The sequence below is a fragment of the Lissotriton vulgaris genome, chromosome 5, assembly GCF_964263255.1.
Source record: "Lissotriton vulgaris chromosome 5, aLisVul1.2, whole genome shotgun sequence".
Lineage (NCBI taxonomy): Eukaryota > Metazoa > Chordata > Amphibia > Caudata > Salamandridae > Lissotriton > Lissotriton vulgaris.
The window spans coordinates 1,063,349,881-1,063,365,733 of NC_141693.1; the positions used below are offsets into that span (position 1 = coordinate 1,063,349,881).

Genomic DNA, 15,853 nt, shown 5'->3' on the forward strand with positions numbered 1-15,853 from the left:
AATGGTCTTACATTATTTCTTTATTTAACTGTGATAACTTGCTTTTTTTCCTTCGCCTTCCTTATAGGATTTCTGCTGTCAGTATGGCCCAACCACCAATGTTTCTATCAGAAAGTAAATATAGCTAGTTCCTCCAAAGAAACAATGCAAGAATTACCTAATTGCCATTTGGGGGAAATGTACAGAAACGAGAACATTTTACTACATAACATTGATATTGACTGGAGGAATATGCACAAGACTATTCCCGAACCAACTACAGGGGAGGGCAATAGAGACGCCTGTGACATCTGTGTTATGACAGTAAAAGTGCTCAAGTGACATTTGAGCCAAGGAGTAACATAGTTTTGGAAACACTTTTGTTTTTTTAAAGAACCAAAGGTAAAAATAAGTGTTTTGGGGATTATATTGACAGATTAAGCAACAAGAGGATACCATTCACATTTGTTGATTTAGCGCACTTGCTTATAATAAACGAGATTGTCACGTGCACCAGAAACCCACAAATTCAAGGAAAGCTTTGAGCGAAAAATCCTTCCCTCAAAGAAACAACAGCAATAGTTGAAAGTATAGAGCACACTGCAATATGCATTAAGGAAATGGAGCCCGGCAAGGTGGTTAATTATGTGTGTCAAGTAAGGGATGTTAAGAGTGATGAGCACTGGAGTGCTAGTACATGTTCTTAAAGAGGAAACTAGAAAGTTTGTGCTAGATAGTAAAGTGACATGCCAGTGGCGTAGTAAGGGGGAAGGGGCAGTCCGCCCCGGGTGGTACGAGGTTTGGGGGCGGCAGCCTCTCACCCCCCCGGCTCCTATATACGGCCACCGCGGGGTCGCAAACGCAGGACTCGCCAGCACGCCCAGCCCATGCTCTTCCAAGCGGCCGCCGGGGGACAGAAAAGGCCACCGGCGGTAAGGTGTCTAGCTACTTCACAGTGAAATGTTAATATGTGTGCCACATAATGTTGAGATTGCAAGAACAAACTGAAACTGCAGCCTTCCAAGTATCAGCAGTTGGTGATGATGATGGTGTGGTCTTGCCTAAATGCAAAATACTTTCGGTTCATGTGAGCAAGGCAGTTTTAGCATATTCTGGTTCACCCTATACTTTCCTGGGCAACAACATTTTGGCTAAACACTTTGAAGACAGAATGTGACACCTTGATAAAACAGACATACACCATGGTGCAGGGGCAATGGATAGTACTGAGTACTGAGATTTAACTGGCATGATTCGTATCTATATTCCAATTTAAGGCAGGGACTCCATTGGTACGGTCTTTGTTGCAAGAAACACCGACGAGTTATAGGTTGAAAACATCAAAGAGATATAAAAATGAAGTTAGCCCTTAATGTTGTGGAGCAGGTGACGTTGGTACTTTTGGGATTTAGATGCCCTGGACAAGAATAGCAAAGAGTTTAAGCAAAAGCTGGGTCTACTGGAGATTTTGAACACTGGTTCATTCATAACAAGGATGTTGTACAGATTTTCCATGATGTAAGAGAAGTACAGAACATGCTGAGGGGACCATTAACGCTAGAATTGGATAGACTGCTTAATTCAGAGGTAAGGGAAAATAGAGAGTCATCAGAGAGGTTGGCACAGATTGCGTTTGCACTGATGGAAAATAGGTTAAGATGTTTGCCAACCGTTTCTAACTCAACAAAAATAGACATTCTTGCCAATGGTTTCAGAAGACTGGAACCGTTAGAGAGTACAAAGATTTCAAAGGTGATAGATTTGTCACATACCTACCACCTGGTTAAATTGCAGGACAGTTCCAAGCAATTCACATCCTTCATTACTTCCATTGGGGCCTACCACTTTCCGCAGATGCTTTTCGGCTTAGTGTAAGCAACCTTGGATTTACAAAGAGTAATGAAAGATGTGTTGAGAGATAAAAACAATTCTCCTTTTCCCATGATAATATTTTATGGGGGTGGCACAGAGGACTGTGACAAAACAATAGAAGAAGTGTTGAGATGATTGGAAAACAAAAGGCTGGCAGGGATGAAAAGCAAATGTAAGCTCATGGCATGTTTGGTAAATTATCTTAGCCATGTTATGATTTATATTAAGTTTGATAGAGGCAGTTGTAAAAGCAACGGTACCTTGTGAAATGGATGAGGCTCATTCCTTTTTCTAACCATACACTACTCTAAATCTGTTAGGAAATGTGAGCACATTATTTATCCTGACTCCCCATTTGTAAGTGAGGAAGAGGTGCAGCTGGAACCAGAAATATCAGTGTTACGAGTAAGAGGAAAAAAATCACATATTATATTGCGAATGGGTAGCCAGATGTTTCAGGGTGTGAGGAGTTGCTGAAGGGCTATTACTCGATGAAAGACTGGTTAAGTGTGGTTGACAGGATCAAACTGGTGCATGATGAGCATCTCGGAAGGAACCTGATGAAAGGAAGACCGAGAGAGATGCACGGGTGGCCGACAACGCATTGCCTAGTTGAGGAGGTGGTTAGGCATTGTATATATAGTGTGCTACAGTGATAAGAGTAAAGTTGTTTGCAAGATCCCGTTGTTGCCAGTTGAGATTCTAGAAAACCCTTGGTGTAAACGTGATTTGAACATTTTTGAACCTTTTGGTTTGCTACCTGAGAGAGAGAGAGAGAGAGAGAGAGAGAGAGAGAGAGAGAGAGAGAGAGAGAGAGAGAGAGAGAGAGACGTACGTTTGCAATTTAGTGAATTATAGCTCTAAGCAGATGTGTTTTAAATGTATGAAATTTGTGAATACCATTCCCATAAAAGAATTTCTTAAGGAGAATATGGAATGGAAATGGTTGCCGAATCTGGGCTAAGTGTTAGCGAAATGTTGAGAGAGAGAGAGAGTGTGGGCACATCAGACCACACAATTTTGCTGACCAAGTTGTTGCCTTTCGAGGGAATGAAGGGAAGAATTGCTGCAACAACATTATCCCCAGGGCAGTTAAGGAGTGGAGCGAGAGTTGAGAAATTCAACAGAGAACTCAAAGGTGCATGAGTATCAGGAAAGTTACACGAAATTATCTGGTCTTAAAAACTATGTGGAATCCTGTGACTAGAAGAAAGGCAAATAGGAGTGTGTGAAAAATTCCTAGAGGCATTTGCAGAGATTTGCTGTATGATCTGCACCGCAAAGAATCAAGTAGGTAGCAAGGGTATTGTTTTTATGAAAAATGGTGAGAAGTGCAGTGTGACTAGAATGTGTAAGGTTGAAAGACCACTAAAGGATGTATTGGTTCCAAAGGAGGGTGACAGTGGTGGGTGTAGCTTTGGTCATGAAAGCAAGATGCTTTTTCACATGAGGAGACAAGCAGGGAGGAAAGATCACTCTTTGAATACATCCTCTTTCTAGAACATGTAAGTCTTTCTACATTATTGTCATTTTCTATAGAAGTTGACCATTTTAGGGCAGGAGGTGTGTTGTAGTACTTTGACATGTGAGTTAAAGTAATATACATTTCAGACAGTGCTTGTGCTATTTGTTATGTATAAATTAAGGTTGTGGGTTCCAGATTCCAAATGGAGAGGTTTGGAGTGGGAAGTAAAAGAGGGAACAAGGACGGTGCAATGGTTTATCCTGCTCTACTTTTCTTGAAAAAAACTTGAAGAAATCGACTGTGTTGAGTGTGCATCCTTAAAACATCCGTCTATAAACACACTAAGCTGTGCTTTTTAGCAGCTTTTGTAGTAGAAGGAACCTCTGACTCCCCGAATAAAAGGCAGGGCAGGTGTTTTCATTTACAACTCATGGGCTAAGCTAGAGTACAGTTAAAAGACTGTAGCCACTTTTACACCCCATCTTTCAAATATTTCGATTTTTCTCTCCATTACTCCCTCTTCTAGGTGCTCTGTCATGTACTCCTTTAGAGCGTAAATGTTTGTTGATTTTTTCCTGTTCGCGTCCAGGGTGCCCGATCATGCAGGTTTGCACAAAAGTGTGGATCACCCATCGCAGAAATGGTTCTGCTACTGCTGGAAAATTGGTTCAATGTGTTAGAGCATATTCAAAATCATGTAAAAGCGCCAACTGTTACTAGCAAGTAGTGAGAACTCTCTTATTTGTGTACTCCCCATGCTCCGACCACTTGACAGTATCTAGCACTGAAAGTTACAGATCCCCGCTTCTTAGAGGGCAAAGCAGGCAGTGGCCCTGAATGGGCTAATAACGCGTCAAGATGTCATGCAATCTTCATGCTAGGATTGCGGTCGTTTGGTACCAAAATATTTCATATACTACAAACTATACTCTGAGAAACAGGCCCTATGCTGAAAAGAGCTAAGCATTACCACATATGGAATAAAAGCGTGCTTCATAACAAGCAACATGTGAGATGCTTTCACAAAAATGTCTTTGAAATGTATAATTTGTAACATCGAACACTACTCCATTTCTAAAACCTATTTTATTGCTGAACCCATTACAACTAGATGACAAAACATACCTGCAACCTTTTCGGACTGCTTCAGTTCAAGGATGTCTTTTATATACAGCTTAGCAAAAGCCCTAAAGACAGGATCCAATCCCCACAACAACACCGGGGGCTCCTCAAAGGATGCAGGGTGGGACATCACTCGGAGGGTTCAAGCTGCCACATACCTGCAAATAACAAAGGTTTCCATTAATCAGCTGCATTAAACCAACATGCTTCTAAAGTACAACGAGGATAGGAGAAGATGAATGGAGCCTGGACATTAGTTGGTGGGCCAGAAGAACCCTCCAGGGTACTCAGTCATTGGGTAACCCTAATCACGGCTAAAGATCCCACGCTTTTTGCCCTGTTAGAGGCTTTGGATGACCCAAGGATACCGGGCTTAAAGAGAGTTCGCACAAGGATACCAGGCTTCAGGAGAGGTGGCACAAGGAGACCAGGCTTCAGGAGAGGTGGCACAAGGATACCAGGCTTCAGGAGAGGTGGCACAAGGAGACCAGGCTTCAAGAGAGTTCGCACAAGGATACCAGGCTTCAGGAGAGGTGGCACAAGGAGACCAGGCTTCAGGAGAGGTGGCACAAGGATACCAGGCTTCAGGAGAGGTGGCACAAGGAGACCAGGCTTCAAGAGAGTTCGCACAAGGATACCAGGCTTCAGGAGAGGTGGCACAAGGAGACCAGGCTTCAGGAGAGGTGGCACAAGGATACCAGGCTTCAGGAGAGGTGGCACAAGGAGACCAGGCTTCAAGAGAGGTGGCACAAGGATACAAGGCTTCAAGAGAGGTGGCACAAGGATACCAGGCTTCGGGAGAGGTGGCACAAGGATACCAGGCTTCGGGAGAGGTGGCACAAGGATACCAGGCTTCGGGAGAGGTGGCACAAGGATACCAGGCTTCAAGAGAGGTGGAACAAGGATACCAGGCTTCAAGAGAGTTCGCACAAGGATACCGGGCTTCAAGAGAGTTCGCACAAGGATACCGGGCTTCAAGAGAGTTGGCACAAGGATACCAGGCTTCAGGAGAGGTGGCACAAGGATACCAGGCTTCAAGAGAGGTGGCACAAGGATACAAGGCTTCAAGAGAGGTGGCACAAGGATACCAGGCTTCGGGAGAGGTGGCACAAGGATACCAGGCTTCGGGAGAGGTGGCACAAGGATACCAGGCTTCAAGAGAGGTGGCACAAGGATACCAGGCTTCGGGAGAGGTGGCACAAGGATACCAGGCTTCAAGAGAGATGGCACAAGGATACCAGGCTTCAGGAGAGGTGGCACAAGGATACCAGGCTTCAGGAGAGGTGGCACAAGGATACCAGGCTTCTGAAGAGATGGCACAAGGTTGTTTGTTCAATAGTGCCTGCCCCCCTTCTCTTTTGCCTGTCCCGTGTTTGTCTTAGGTCAGAAGCGCCGGGACACTCCCTGGAGTAGCTGAGCGCTATATAAAACACCACCTAACGTAACCTAACCTAACAAGGATACCAGGCTTCAGGAGAGGTGGCACAAGTACTAGGCTTCAAGATAGGTGGCACAAGGATACCAGGCTTCTGGAGAGATTGCACAAGGATACAAGGCTTCAAGAGATTTGGCACAAGGATACCAGGCTTCAGGAGACGTGGCACAAGGATACCAGGCTTCAAGAGAGGTGGCACAAGGATACCAGGCTTCGGGAGAGGTGGCACAAGGATACCAGGCTTCAAGAGAGATGGCACAAGGATACCAGGCTTCAGGAGAGGTGGCACAAGGATACCAGGCTTCAGGAGAGGTGGCACAAGGATACCAGGCTTCTGAAGAGATGGCACAAGGTTGTTTGTTCAATAGTGCCTGCCCCCCTTCTCTTTTGCCTGTCCCGTGTTTGTCTTAGGTCAGAAGCGCCGGGACACTCCCTGGAGTAGCTGAGCGCTATATAAAACACCACCTAACGTAACCTAACCTAACAAGGATACCAGGCTTCAGGAGAGGTGGCACAAGTACTAGGCTTCAAGATAGGTGGCACAAGGATACCAGGCTTCTGGAGAGATTGCACAAGGATACAAGGCTTCAAGAGAGGTGGCACAAGGATACCAGGCTTCAGGAGACGTGGCACAAGGATACCAGGCTTCAAGAGAGGTGGCACAAGGATACCAGGCTTCAGGAGAGGTGGCACAAGGATACCAGGCTTCAGGAGAAGCAGCACTGCACGTGCCATGATTTTACCCTCTCCTCTCACAAGACATGCAAGACGTCTGAACTCAATATTTCATAACTGATTTACGTCTTGTTACAGCCCCAGCTTGGTCGCCTTACAGTCCTCTCCCCATTCTCCAGACTCTCGGTAGTGAATCACAATGGTAATGAATATTGGCACAAGTTGCAAGTCTAAAAATCCTTCCTTCCTCTTGATTTTTGGGTTTGACAGCATTGTGCAAAGGCTGCAACCACATTTCCATTATTAGCAGACAACCCGTCTCCTAGGCAGGGCAGGCAACGCTGGGCATTCTGCGGGGCAGGGCAGGACAAGCTATTCACGCACACCAGTTGGATTACATGAGTAATCGGGATGGGCGCTTAGCGATTAGTAATAGCAGGTGTGGCTCCTACAGCAACTGTCTCCTAATTTAGGGATGCAAGCATGATTGAAATGATCAGCTGGCTATAAAGTATGATACTCTCCACAAGCTCATAAAGCTGGGTGTTTATCAACAACTACAACCCTGCTCTTCCACTGGTTGCTGTGAATCACAGAATGAACTGCCTTTTGTAACAATCAGGACTCCTGCCAGATCATACAAATTCTAGAACACATTTACCATCATAATAAAAATGGCAAAAAGGTATGTGAAGGTGACAAGGGTATACAAGGCTAAGGTAATCGTTTTGTGTCTAGTTGAACACAACCTGAGCGGTAACCACCCAGCAATGATCTACTTACAAGTGTTGGAGGTTTATGTTCCCTGCACTTTGAAGCATCGCCTAATTATGAAAAAAGAGACTGAATGTAAGGCAAAGTATGTGTTTAGCATCTGCATTAAGGAAGCAAATCAAATCACGGTTCAATCAAATGGCATAACTATATGCGATAATTCGAAAGGTGAAACGGTGATGCCATACTGAAGATGCTTTTTGCAGCCATTGGCTATATTTCTGCAAATGTAAAGCACAACTTGCAGACCAGTAGAGGTGAAAGGGGCACAAAGAGCAAAGACCATGTACTTTCGGAAATCCCCAAAAACTTCAAATCAACCCTCCTCCTGTCTAGTTCGTAGATTTTAGAATTTTCTACCAGACAAGCTGAATCTGGATCTTTTATCCTTCAGAAAAACATCTCCAAGATTCACTGACTCTTTTATACACTTTCTGCTTGTATGCATTTCCTTTTAATTGTTCTCTTAGCTGCAATGCGCTCTGTGATTATGTGCCTAGTTGTGCTTTGAAAGAATGTAAATAAATAGACTAAATCAAAAGCATTATTTTATACTTACACACACACTAACAACCAACAATACAGATTAGCATCGGCCCAAACCCATGTCCACTCAAAGGGATTGTATATTACTGCATTCATTTATCAGAACTCACTCTCTCATTAATGTAGGTCATTTAAACATGTGAGTCCTAGATATTGTGGCAGGCATATGCTACTGCAGGCCAAATGCTCTGGAACTGGGGGGGAGGACACGTCAATACTCCAAAGAGGAGAAGTACAATGTTGACGTGTGGGACAGTTGAGGAACAGCTGATCCTGGAAGTGATCAGCCACTCCTTGAACAAAACCTTATGTCTGAGTGTTTCATAAATACCACCAATCAAGCAGCAGTCACCAACCTCGTGTTGTGGAGATTAAGCGAAAACAGGAAATACTTCCATTTAATGCTTTTAGAGTGACTGCATAAGCCATGCCATATGCAGCTACATAACATCACAAGATCAGCTGAGGAGGACATTGGTTTTTGTTTAACCACCCTAACTGTTTAGCTTTATGATGTGTACTGCCACTTTTCTTATGTACACAATTTTAAGCTGGTGATGTTGCTGCCACTGACTGATAAATAAACAAAGTCAATAAAACTTCTCTGGATGCCGCTGTCTGACAGTAACTTTCAAGATCAGCTAGGCAGATCACTGTTAGACTTCTAAAGTTTCCCAACGATTTCCTTATGGTAGATTGCCGTAGTCCCAGTTTATCTTTTCAGGGCGCCCACAGCATATTCCTTGGTTTCTGGAGGGACACGGTCTACACAGCAGGAGCTTGCCTATCTTCAAGGCTCGACACATTATGCAAAATGCTGCAACAACGTAACAGGAGACAACACATGTGTTGCATCCGCATCTTTGTTCCTATACATTTTAAGTTCACCAGAGCACAAGTGGAATTTTTCCACATTTCCATTTATTTTATTTCAGGTAAGGTTGGTCAGCAACCCTGACCTTGAAATTATATATATATACAATCTCAAAATGTTGGTAAACATTGACTTAGAGATGTAATTCCCAAAATGTGTTTTTGGAATAGGAATGTTTTTTCAGTTCTCTCGCGTATTCTAGGTAGACAGAAAGGAGAGAGCAGGAATAAGTGAGGTAACCTCAAATAACTCTGTGTAATGAGTGGCACCATTTTCCGGGCTTTCCTTCAAGAACCTTCAGCATTCTGGGAGGTGTAGTCCTTTCTTCACTTCAGCTAAAGAATTGGACCAACACAACTGAAAGTTATGACTTTCAAAAGTAAAGCCTAGGACTGGAAACTAGTATTTCTAGTGATAGGTACGGAGATTATCTTTGCTAGTTAGGGAAAGAGCAGCGGGGCCAATGATTTACCAAATTCTAGGAGGACAAGCTTCTTTACCTTGAAGAATGGCTGTTTGGTTGATAGGGATCTTGTTAATTGTGCATAATGCTGGTGGACGATGCAAGTGGAGGTGAATCAATTTTGGAGTGATATGGTCATTCTTTAACTGTCCTTTTCTGAAACAGATGGCAGAATGAAGTACTGCTTTTGGTGTAGAAAATAATGCATAATCCAATGAGTCGAGCAATGCCACAGTCAATGCATGAAAACACTAGGGTTTGGACTCTGGTTTCTCAGAATTGTCTCTCTACGGGCACCATTAGAATCAAGTTGATGTGTTTGAGGAAGCCCCAATACCCTTTCTGAACAGATTTGATAGGATTCCACGGCCTAATAACCTCCACTGGAACAAGCACTTCTTTCTGACATGGCTCAGATGCTTGCCATTACAAATGATAAAACTAATCAGGCATGCCTCGCATAACCCTGGTCCAACAGTCAAAGCTGGAAGTCCTATAACAGGTTTAGAAGTGCTCACAGCCCAAGATGGGTAGTGGAGATCAACGAAGCAGAACAGACATACACAACAGCTCAGGGCGTGGCAGACACCTTTGCCCATTATTACAGGGCCTTCTATGAAGATAGGCCGCTGGCAGACAATGCACAAATTCACAACTACCTTAGCACCATAGGCGTCCCCATCCTCACACATGAAGACCGGACAACCCTTGACAATGATCTAAAACTGCAGGAAGTGATGGACGAGATTGCCAGCCAGAAATCAGGGAAGACCCCTGGTCCAAATAGACTATCGCTCAAATGTTTTAAACAGAACGCCAACTTACTGGCCCCGCGCTTCTTGACTATGTTTCGGCAGGCTTTAGAAGAAGGGACACTTACACCCGACTTATGTCAGGCGACTGTATTGGTGATCACAAACCTGGAAAGCCCCCACAGGCTGTGGATCATATTGCCCGATATTGTTACTTATTTTGGAAACCGAAATATTGCCCTCTATCTTAGCGCCCGCATATTGTTGGTGATCATGTCCCTAATTCACTGTGATGAATCTGGTTTAATGCCTAAACCCGCTACGCACTTCAACCTCCACCGTTTGACCAACTGCTTAGAAACGGCCAGAAACAGGCCAGCCCCCTATGCCCTCCTCTCGCTCAACGTAGAAAAGGCATTTGACGCAGTACACTGGCCATTTATACGGCTATCTGTCTCAAGGTTTGGATTTGGCCCGCCTTTATGGCATGGAAAGATCTGCTATAGACTAACTCTAGGGCCAGGGAGCGTGTCAATGGGGCAACATCGTCAGAATTCCCAGTGAATAGAGGCACCAGACAGGGCTACCCACTATCCCCTCTATTGTTTGCGCTCGTACTTGAGCCGCTTGCATGCATTGTCAGGGCGTATTCCGCCTTGAGCAGCTTTAGTGACAAAGCCGGCCTCTTGGAGATGAACGGATCTTATACGCAGACAATATATTATTATATGTCACCGACCCAGATAGGACACTTCTGCTCATCTTACAGCTGTTCAGGGAATATGGTAACCACTCTGGCTATAACATTAATTGGAATAATTTCAGCCTTTACATGGTGGGGGCTCGTTAAATATACACAATCAACTGGGACAGCTAGCGGTGGGAGGAGATGGATTTCAATATTTGAGGCTCTATATCTCCATGGATGATGCAATATGCATCAACCGCAACATCAAACGAATTCTGGCGGAATTCTGTGAGGATGTAGAGAGATGGAGAAGGCTGCAAATGACACTACTTGGGAGGAATGCATTATACAAAATGATAACACTCCCGAAACTACTATACATATTACAGAACACATACCGTAGAATATCAGAAGCGGTCTTTGCCGCTATCAATGAGAAATTCCGCACACTTCTATGGGATGGGAACCAATCGTGCATTGCGTTACAGACGCTATAGCATAACCAATATAATGGAGGGATAGCTTTGCCGGATATACAAGCCTATTACCGGGCGGTCCACCTCATAGTCTTCAACACATGGAGGTACATGCCCAGGGACCACCCCACTTATGCCGTGGAAAGACTCCAATTTCGAAAACACATGCACCTACACAAAAAATTTTGGGGCAAGGGAATCAGACAGCTACTACCTGCCACCCAAAGGGCAATCAAGGCATGGAAGGGGGCGGAACGTCAAATTAAGTGGGACAAGAAGCCGACGAAGGAGACCCCACTATGGGAGGGCACAAGACTACCAAAAATAAACAGGCTCCAAGGTTTTAAACACTGGGACAGGATCAGGATCTCTAGTTTGGGAGACATGATTAGAGAGGGAACCTTGATCTCATTTGACACACTCCAATCCGAATTCCAATTATTCAATTCCCAGAGGCACAAATACATACAGCTACAAAATGCCTGGAAAGCAGAGGCGATAGACCCCACCACTGTCCCGGACTTTGCCCCACTAGAAGGTAGATTATTGCAAGAAGAAATTCCTGACAAATGGGTCTCATGGGCCTATAAGACGCTAATCAACAACATCCACGACAGGCTATCATCCCTTAGATCCAAGTGGGAAACCACGACGGGACAGCTACCAGACATTGACAGGGAGGCATCCTGTATGCACCCGAGAGAGGTCGCGATCAAGCTGCAACAATGCCATGGTACAGTATAAAATCTTGCATAGAGTATTCTTCCATAGAGTACGCCTTGACGCCATGGGAAGAGTGGATACATCTAACTGTATATGATGCAAAACAGAACGTGGCACATATATGCACATGCTGTTGGATTGCCCCTTAATAGAGAAATATTTGAGACGAATACTGAGGGAATTGAGTGAGATATTGGGAGCCCTCCTCCAGAGAGATGCTAAGTATGTATTACTGAGTATCTCTGCAGATGTTGACCTCCCCCGTTAAACTTCTACTGTGCAATCTGGGATTAGTAGGAGCTAAGAGGGACTTTGCCAAACACTGGGGAGCCCCAGACCTCCCCAATCTAGCAGAATGGAGGGCGGGTATGGATCTATACATGGTTGCGGAAAGAGTGACATATAAGGCCCAGGGCTGCACCAGAAAGTTCACTAAGATCTGGAACCTATGGTTGAGGCACTATGGTCTTGAGACGAGGGACCGAGGAGATGAGAAGGGAAGAGAAGAGACTTGGGTCCCCTCCCCGATCTGGAGACTATGCAGCAGGGAAGGAGGGGATATGCAGTTCTCACCCCTTTTCAGATTTATTTATTGAATGCTTGTACTATTAGAAATGTAAATCTTTTGTGTGTAATGTACATGTCCTCAAATGCTAGCTGTCGTTATGTTAATAAACATTTTTACAAAATATTTTTTTTTAAAAAGAATTGCTCACAGCCATCAAGGCAATAAAAGAAGGCTAAGCTCCTACCTTGTATGGATTTATTGGAATCTTTATAAAACATCTCCCCATGCTCTAGGTTAAAAACTCATGCCTTTATTTAAAAGCCATGTCACATCTTTGACACTGGTGCAGCTCAGTAAAATATATTGGAGTCGGACGGCCGCCTGTCCGAGATGTAGAGAGGATGGTGAATCCTTGTACCATCTTCATTGGACCTGTACCACAGCTAATGGTTTTTTGAGAGATGTGCTTCAGAGAGTATGAGTAGCTATTGGAGCTCAATTTGAGCTCTCTCCTGAGAGTTTCTTATTGGGCGTTATTGCTTGGCCAAAACATTTCTTTAAATACAGATTCATTTTTTGCTACTGCAGTTGGAAAAGAGCCATTGGGTGGCTGAACACGCGGGCCCCAGTGTAGAGGCATGGCTGAAAGGATCCATGAAGGTGGCATTAGCTGATAAGATTCATCTTAAAATGTCCAGGAAAGATGAAAAGGCAGGGGAGAGCTTGCAAATATTGGGAGACACAATAAACACATTACTCACTGCCACACAATAAATGCATTACTCACCATCATGAGTCCTGAAGAGGGCCCCTTTTTCCAGAACCCGTCTCTCGAGACAAATGAATGAAATGTAGTGAAAAACTGAGGGGTGTGTGGTGGGCATCCTTCCTTTAGTTTTACATTGGGGAGCACCAACAGATTTTCCACTGATGAGGTGACAATGGTATTAATCATATATTGCTCAGACACACAAGCAGCGCTCATGATAGGGCATACATCGTATTTTTTCCTCACTGGGAAATTGCATTTTGTTAATCGGATGACTCTGAAATCCGGTTTCCCTGAAGGTATTTTTCCCACTCGGATCCCAAAAAGTATTTTCTCACATCTTACTGATCCAGCGTTCTCTGCTCAATTTATCCTTAAGTCAGGGCATTAACCCCCACACTTTTAAGGAAGTCATCCAACTTTAAATAAATGTTGTTGAAGACCCCTCCATCTTGAGGAACTACCACCCCATCTCATCACTTACTTACCTAGCCAAGATACTAAAGGCATACAGTAGCCAATTTTAATGCATCTTCTTAGCGTACTCCTCCTTTTTTGATCCCCACCAGGAGGGATCCCGCCCTGCCCACTCTTCGGAAACCATTATTCTTTCCATAGTTGATCATAAGAGACAAGAAGCAGACAATGTACTGGGGCAGGCATTGGTCCTGCTGGGGATATTGGTGGCTTTTGTAACGGTAAACCATGATACCCTAATTGAGTATGTCAAGGCCACGGGCTTGCAGGGATCTGCATTAGACTGGATAAAATTCTTACTCTCAGAACACTTCCAATCAATCCGTGTTGTCCCTTTTTGCTCATCAAAGGTCAGGCTCAACTGTGGAGTACCACAGGGATCCTTCTCTGTCCCCTATCTTTTTAACCGCTATATCCGCCAATTAGTTTGCACCTTGCAGGGGTGAAAATATACAACTAAGCTGATGACATGCAGTTGGTCTTTAACATTGATAACATGACGGATTCCACAGTTTTTTCAGAGTACTATGTTATACATCCATGAAGGGATGAATCACTATCAGCTGAAGTAGAACTCTGATAAAACCGATATATTGGGATGATCAAAAACAAACTGCACAATTGGAATCTTTACATCCGGCCAGTGGAGATGGGTGCGTCTCCCATCCCAAAAAAAGCAGTCAAAAGCATTGGGATATTTGTTAATGAAGATCTTTCTATGAAGCCTCAGATAGGCGCAGTAACCTCGTCTTGTTTTTTCTTAAATTGGAAAAATAAAAACTCTGGAAATACTTCACTATTGAGGTTGTTATTCATATTATAATTGCCTTGGTTATGACCCGGATTGATTGCCAACTCTCTTTATCTGGGACTTCCTAAGGGACTGAGTCAGAGGCTGCAGCTGAGTCAAAATCAGGCAGCTAGGCTGGGCTGGAACCAGCCCAAGTATGGTCACATTAAACCTTTGATGGCAAAATTACACTGGTTGCCAGTCGCTCAGATGAACCTGTTTAAAACAGGGTGTATCAGTTTCAAATCTCAACATGGCAAAAGCCCAACTTTCGAGACTTTGAGAATCTGAACTACATCCCCAGACTCAACCTCAGATCAGCCCATCAAAATCTGTTTGAGATCCTTATATTTAACTAGAAGAGACTGAGTGGCACAACGCTTGCTGTGATTGGCCAAAATGTATAGAACTCTCTGCCCCCACACATCAGAGCCAAAACTACCTAGTCAAGCTTCAGGACTCTGTTAAATACCTGGCTTTTTAGACAGGATTATGGATATACTCTGGGTCCTCTGCCTCTATGCTTTAGCGCCGTGAAGCCTTTTTGGTGTACCTGCACTCTATAAATACATTGTAACATGACATGTATTCTGAGTTTACATAAATGATGTTTTTTGTATTTGTGTGCTTTAAAAAACCCAAAATGTATTAATGAATAAAAACACACTGCACGGAAAGAGGGTAATTCCCTCAATGTGGGAAGTGCATGGGACCCTCATCATCGCACCTGGAAAAAAATATAAATTGTGTTCATTCTACAGACCCAATGCTTTTATAAACGTAGATATAAAGCTGTTTACAAAAACTCTGATACAACATTAGAAACTGTCCTGCCCGATCTCCTACATCCAGATGAATCCGGCTTAACACCATGGGCCAACAAACACAACTGAAAAGAGTGATCCACTTGATGGAAAAAAAAAGGAAATCAATTCCCACTATCTCGGTCTCATTGGACTACTTAACGGGTTGTGATAGTGTGGATGGGTGCTTCCTCTACAAAGTAATGAGTAAAGCAGGCTTGGAACTAAGGTTCATCTCAATGGCCCTGACAGGTTACTAGAATCCCATATCCAGAAATTACTTAAATGATTATATCTCAAAAGCTTTACCACTTCAGGGAGGGACTGGACAGGACTCTCTCCTTCCCCTCTACCTTTCAGCCTCTGCATTGAACCGCTGACAATTTATATGAGAAAATAAGCTGGCATTAGGGGTATACGCTTGATCTGGAAACCCACAAAGTATCTCTCTATGAGGACATGTCTCCACCCCTGACCTCTCAGCCCGAAATCTTATGTTGTTCTACAAAGTATTGCAAAAGTGGCAGATGTAATAGTTAACAAAAGTAAATCTGAAATTCTCCATCTAACACTTGGGTGAGGGATAGGAGGACACACAGAAGGAAATAACTCAGTTTCGATGGGCAAACCAATCTATCAAGGTCTAAGGCATTCACATTACC

General features: G+C 43.9%; 1 protein-coding gene across 6 annotated transcripts in view; it reads right to left on the reverse strand.

Annotated features, from left to right (window-relative positions):
* Positions 1-15,853, reverse strand: part of STN1 (STN1 subunit of CST complex) — a 482,731-nt gene that overhangs the window by 291,051 nt on the left and 175,827 nt on the right. For 5 of the 6 annotated variants that reach the window (XM_086922737.1, XM_086922740.1, XM_086922736.1 and 2 more), the window contains exon 3: positions 4,442-4,596. In XM_086922737.1, coding sequence (XP_086778863.1) covers positions 4,442-4,568 — 127 coding nt within the window. In that variant the 5' untranslated portion in view covers positions 4,569-4,596. Of the gene's footprint in view, positions 1-4,441; positions 4,597-6,616; positions 6,698-15,853 lie in introns of those variants that run through there. The other variant, XM_086922738.1, reaches the window with a different exon arrangement.